The following is a 6,263-nucleotide window of genomic DNA, read 5'->3' as shown; positions in this document are numbered from 1 at the left end:
CAGATCGACGAAGTACACTGCTGAGGGGAGCAGTGGGCGGGTCAGGAGAGGTCTGCCACGCCATGTGGATCACCTCAGGGGCAGGTGGGGATCGAACTCATGCTGAAGTGGCTTTAGCTTCTCAGTGCTGTGCTTTAACCCGCTGCACCACCAGGGAGGGCCGCAACACAGCCTTTCATGCAGGACTCAATCTCTTCCTGATTCACCCTCCTAGCTCTTCTGCAGCTGAAATCAGAGTCACCCCACTGCACCCAGGAGAGCGATGCTGTCCGCACTGTCTGTCTCCCAGAAGCCAACCTGCAGCTGCCTGACTGGACAGAATGTGAGCTGTCTGGCTACGGCAGGCATGAAGAGTGTAAGTGGAAGGAAGTCTGGGCCCCATCCTGTCTGTCTGCAGACAGCAGGGGATGCGGACGTTGACCAGATAGAAAAGTGGTCACGAGTGTGGTGCTGGCCTCAGTCCAGCACTGTCACCATGAGAACGTAGACAGTCCCCTACCTAGTGAGAGCCAGCTTCTGCCTTCCCGACTTCACAGGCATGCCCTGCAGATCAAGAAAAGTCTGAATAGAGCAAGTGCTTTGGGGAGCTTAAGGTTTCAGAGAGGTTCTGCTATCAGGCGAGTTAAGGATATGGGTCCTGACTCCTCAGTTGTGCAGACCTGAGCTCAAACCCTCCACCTATGACTTGTTCACCACATGACCCAAGGCTTAGGTTTTTATTTTACAGTGCTCCGAGTCTCAGTTTTCTCATTGGTAAACTGGGGATAGAATTAGCTACCTCCTTAGATTATAAGGATTAAAGTAAATATTAGGTTAAACCTGAGCTTCTCAGCTGGGGTTATTTTGACCCGCAGGAGACACTTGACAATGTCTAGAGGCATTGTTGATTATTACAAGTCAGGGTGGAGGTATATATTGGCAGTGAGTGAGTGGAAGCTAGGGAAGCTGGCAAACAATATAATGCATTGGACAACCTCCATGCCCCATTATCTGATCTGAAATATCAATAGTGCTATTGTAAAATCCTGGGTGAAACTTAATAAATAAAATATTGGTAACTTTATAAGGCCCAACCTAACATGTATAAAGCCTTGATAAATACTAGCAATAGGGAAATTAGATTTCCCCTTCCAAAGGTTTACAAATAACTTTCCCTAAAGCCATTAGACCTCTCCCTCTTCTCTTTCAGTTTCTCCTTTCTATTCTGAGCGCCTGAAGGAGGGTCATGTCAGGCTGTACCCCGCCAGCCGCTGCACATCACAGCATCTGCATAACAAAACTGTCACTAACAACATGCTGTGTGCTGGGGACACGCGAAGTGGAGGAGCCCAAGTCAACCTCCACGATGCCTGCAAGGTAAGCAGGGCCACACTTCTGAGGGTTTGGCCAACAGGGTCTTCTTAAAGTAATTTTTTTTTTTTTAGATTTATTTATTCATACAGAACTGGGGTACAGGCCAGAGATGCAGAGGGTGAGAGGATTCACCAGAGACAGAGCAGGGAGCAGAACAAGCAGATCAACAAAGTACACTGCTGAGGGGAGCAGCGGGCAGGTCAGGAGAGGTCTGCCGCGCCATGTGGTCACCTCCGGGGCAGGCAGGGATCGAACTCATGCGGAAGTGGCTTTAGCTTCTCAGTGCTGTGCTTTAACCCACTGCGCCACCAGGGAGGGCCAACAGGGTCTTCTTAACAAGGAAATCGGAGCAGGAATGGAGAGGTTTCGTGTCAGTGAGGCACTAGGGATAGTAGATAAGGGCCTCACAGAATAAAGTAACTGGAGACTGATCAAAGTTACAAGAAGTTCAGAAATCTAAGCTGCAGGAAATTTCCTCCATATCTGTACAGGAAACTCCACCTAGTACAGGATTTCCTATAAGCCCAGGTGATTGATTGGCTCTTGAAGTGATGGATAAAGACATACAAATAAAGAAATTCTTAACTTCTGCAGATGCTGGAGAATTGGAGTGTTTGTAGAAGGATTTGTGGGAAATATATTTTAAAAAGCACATATCCAGGCCGTATCCCCTGAAAAGCAAGCTATTTCAGGCTCTGTGTGTCACAGTGCTTATCAGAGCTAGTACTTAATCTTTCATGATAACAAGACTCTGGGATATGAGACACAGATCACAGGCTTAGGTATTGGGACCTAAATTTAGCCAACAAACTGTTAATGATCAGTCATTTTCATGAGGACTGTACCTGAAGGTACAGGGGGATACAAAGAGAAGTTAAGGACAGGCTCTTGAAAGGAAGACCTTGTGGATTCTGTTTTTTATTTATTTATTCATACAGAACTGGGCTACAGGCCAGAGGTGCAGGGGCAGTGAGAGGATTCACCAGAGACAGAGTGGGGAGCAGAACAGGCAGATCGACGAAGTACACTGCTGAGGGGAGCAGCGGGCGGGTCAGGAGAGGTCTGCCACGCCATGTGGATCAGCTCCCGGGCCCTGGATCAAACTTGCATTAAAGCAGCTGTGGCCAGCTTGCAGTGCTGCTCCTAACTTGTTGTGCCACCAGGGAGGGCCTGGATTCTGTTCTTATAAAGTAATCATGCCAGCATTCTTTACTCCCCCTTGGGTCTTTCATTTCTTTTTGATGATTTCCTCAGAAACCTCCATCTTGTCATCTAACTTCATAGACGTAAAAAAAAAAAAAGGGTGTATGGGTGTATCCAAAATGAAACCCCTATCAAAAGCTGCAAATTAAAAATAAAACATTATTTGGATTCAGTAAGACAAGGAGAGCTGACAGCAACTAAAAATTCACTAAATGTCATATACTATCCTCAGCCATTTTTCAGGCTTTCTCCCAAGTAATTCCCCTAACAACTAAATGCTGAAGCACAATTAGCCTGTGGTGACACAGCAAGTAAGTGGTGGAGTTTAAACCAGGGTGGAGAGCTGAAATGTCTGAGCAGTTATCTCAGTGCTACTTTATAACAGCAGAGACATCTGATTCTCTGAGATAAAACGTTCCCTCTTGGAACAAAGCACTTTGAAGCAATGTAGTATCAACACTACTATCTGAACCCAAACTTCTCCTTCACATACTCTGTTGTAAACAGCTAACCTGCTCTCTTTCGCAGGGTGACTCAGGAGGCCCCTTGGTGTGTATGAAGGACAACCGCATGGTTTTGGTTGGCATCATCAGCTGGGGCATTGGCTGTGGGCAGAAGGACCTTCCCGGTGTATATACCAAGGTAGTGAATTACCTCGATTGGATCCGAGACAATATGCAACCATAACTGAGAACACCCAATTTCTGGGCATCCTGCCTGCCTCCTCTTCAGAAGACACTCCAAGGTGGCATGCGGCTTTCACAGATTTCTCCATGAGCTATCACACAGTGCCAGTGGGGGATGGGTGGAGAATCAGTGGGAGACGGCAGAAGATATATTTTCATAGGTACTTCCCATTTTGGAAGTGTTTAGGGCTTCAGGTCTCAATTCAGAATGTGTATTAGACACTAATCCCTCCAGGAACACTGCTGTCTGCTAGGGTAGATGAGAGGTGCACCAGCCCAACCTCCCTGTGGAAATGGAGCTACACAGATAAAAAGCATGTCTCCAGAGTTAAGATTAACTAGATCTTTCGAGAAGGACTGCAATAGAAACAGAATGTCTATTTATGATGGCAAGGAAGCCGAGACCCCCTGTTAAGGACGGCTGGCTGGCCAGCTCGCTTTCCTCAGCATTGACCTTTAAGTCCAGTAAATAGGTGGCTTTCCCTTTCTCTGTAGTTGTCAGAAGGGATTCCTACTCTGTACAGTGTAAATCTTTTTTCCTTTAAAGTTTCATAATAAAATGGTATCATTGTTATAGCTGCTAAACTAGGTTTTAGCATATTTATGGCAATCTATTTTAGTTTTTCCTGTTCTCACAATGCTGTACTATACTGTCCTAAAATAATAAATTCTGATATATTTTCCACAGATCAGAGTGGATTATTTCACCCATGTCGTACCTCACAGCTTATTCATGGTAGTCAGTTTGCTACATTTTAAAAATCATTTGAAATATTTTCTTTCAATCATGTACTGTATATTGGTACTTGCTACACAGAAGGCAGAGTGGTAGGTGCTGTGGGATTGAAAGATGGGGAGAGAGGTGTCCTTGCTTTGTCAAGAAAATAAGGTATTTATAGGGAAATAAGGGGGATTGGAGATGGACACAAAATGCCAGTGGGAAATTTTCACTGGACTTCAGTTGCAGAAGAGATGAGTGAATTCTAAGCATAGAATTAAGTAGAGTTTTCGATACTGGGTGAGATTTGGACTGGGGGAGAGTTGGGGATGGGGAAGGCGTTCTTCAGGCAAGGAATACCTCTGCATGTGTGAAAACATGAAGATCTGGAGAGCAAAAAAGGCAGTGGAAATCTGGGAGTAATGGCATAATCAAGTTTATCTGAAGTTCATGAAGAAGAAGGAAGCATGCCTGGAATTTACATTACGGAGTTTTGAACAACAAATTGAGTTTGGACTTAATGTTGTATGTAGGCAATAGGAATCAGTGAGATTTTTGCTTGAGAGATTGATGAACTGAGCTTCCTGTAGGAAAGGCTCCAGAGGCTGGAAGGAGAACAGGTACTGGGCAAAGGCTCCAGAGGCTGGAAGGAGAACAGGCACTGGACGGGGAGGACAGCATTGGTGATAGTAGAAAAGAGGAACGAGGGAATAAGAGGAGCTACACATGACCTGGTTAATCTAGCAACAGCTTAATAATTGGTTCATACTAGAATAGCTATTCTTCGGGCTTCTATTTTCTCCCTGCCCATCAGAAAGAATGAATGCCCAGGCCAGTCCCTACAAATGTTACCTACACAAAATGATTTCTCTTTGACTACTTCCTTCTTTACCTACTTTGGAGATACAACCCATATGGCTGCTGCCACCTGACAATTTGGTCATCACTGACACTCCAGGTCCGAATAAATCTGATGATGTAAGGCTTACTATTAGATCTATGCTGACAGTTTCTCGGAAGGAGAAAAGTGTTAGCAGTTGTCAGAAGTTGAGAGATTGTCAATACTGCTCAGTTTAGAGATTCTTAGAAGAACAGCAGTTTCAACTGACAAAAGAGACCAAGAGCTTGGCTGGGGTGGGGGTAGGGAGAACTTCCTGAAATGATGGATGGATTGATTAAATAAATACAGATCAGAGAAACTTAAACCAATGATTTCTTGACTTCAGATTACTCTTCTTACAAGTACCCTGGTGCAATTGGCAGCCCTACTTTACTTAGCTATGGGCCTTAGCTGTTTCTAAGAAACACTGCCTGGAGAGCAGTAAGTTAGAATCCCAGCCACTGCATCTTTGGCAGGAATTCAGCTGGGTTCATCTCCTCCCCTTCGCAAGACACGGTTTTCTTCAAATAGTTGGGTTAATGAAATGAACTGAAGCAGTAAGGCCTCCTGGGATGGAAATGCAAAGTTAAAAGATGCCAGCATTCCTCTGAGTGAAGCCCTGGAGACAGCAGACTGAAGGAAGACAATTGCTCAGAAGAGCCCACTGATGGAGCTACAGGGTCAAGTCCTGGCCCCCACCTCCACCCCAAAACAGATTCATTTGAATTAGAATACCCTCAAAGAGCAACACATCAGTTACCCAGTGTGGGGGAGGAAATTCATGACACAATGTCTGGAACTTACCAGGTGAAGGAAACAAATATCAAGGAAATGAAATAGTATTTCCTCATAATCCCCAGCTGTCAATAAAACCAACAGATAGTAATCAGTCCAAAGGAAAACAAAGTTTCTCAGGTAATTGTACTATTAGTTTTAATGGACAAAGACCTAAAGGAACTCAGATGATTGCTATGGCTACCCTTCCAGAGCCTCAAGATTTAGCCTGGTTGTCAAAATGAATTTTTGGTTCCACACTTAATTTTAAAAGCCAAAGACACACCAGGACTTGGGGTCTTGGGAAACGTCTGAACGTTTCAAATTCAATTTCCTTTTTAAAATTACAACAATTAAAAAACTAATCTCATTGCTGTCACTGAGTCGCCACCTACTGGTAATAGAGGAAAGTACCAGTACTGTAAGTCCCCCAGGTTATACCATGCGACCAACACAGCTTATCAAGGAAAAAGAGATATTAACATCGCTAAGATAAATAATTCCTACTCTATTTATGGTTTATACTTAGTAAATAGAAATCTTAATATCTTCCTAGCCACGGGTCATTTACAACAGGAAATTAGCACAGGAAAGAATAATCAGACTCCAATTGTTGATTGTCTGATCTTCTAAGAAATCTCTACAACCA

At 44.2% G+C, this 6,263-nt stretch overlaps 1 protein-coding gene across 1 annotated transcript in view; it reads left to right on the top strand.

The window, feature by feature from the left end:
- Positions 1-3,929, top strand: part of PLAT (plasminogen activator, tissue) — a 24,102-nt gene extending 20,173 nt beyond the window's left edge. Inside the window, exons 13-15 of the mRNA XM_004682276.2 lie at positions 215-355; positions 1,190-1,356; positions 3,085-3,929. Of these exons, the coding sequence (XP_004682333.2) occupies positions 215-355; positions 1,190-1,356; positions 3,085-3,243 (467 nt within the window). The 3' untranslated portion in view covers positions 3,244-3,929. The remainder of the gene's footprint in view (positions 1-214; positions 356-1,189; positions 1,357-3,084) is intronic.
- The last annotated feature ends 2,334 nt before the right edge of the window (positions 3,930-6,263 follow it).

This window comes from Condylura cristata, unplaced genomic scaffold, assembly GCF_000260355.1.
Source record: "Condylura cristata isolate star-nosed mole 26May11 unplaced genomic scaffold, ConCri1.0 scaffold00014, whole genome shotgun sequence".
Lineage (NCBI taxonomy): Eukaryota > Metazoa > Chordata > Mammalia > Eulipotyphla > Talpidae > Condylura > Condylura cristata.
The sequence above is the reverse complement of the archived record's forward strand: the minus strand, read 5'-3'. Positions and strand labels throughout refer to the sequence as shown.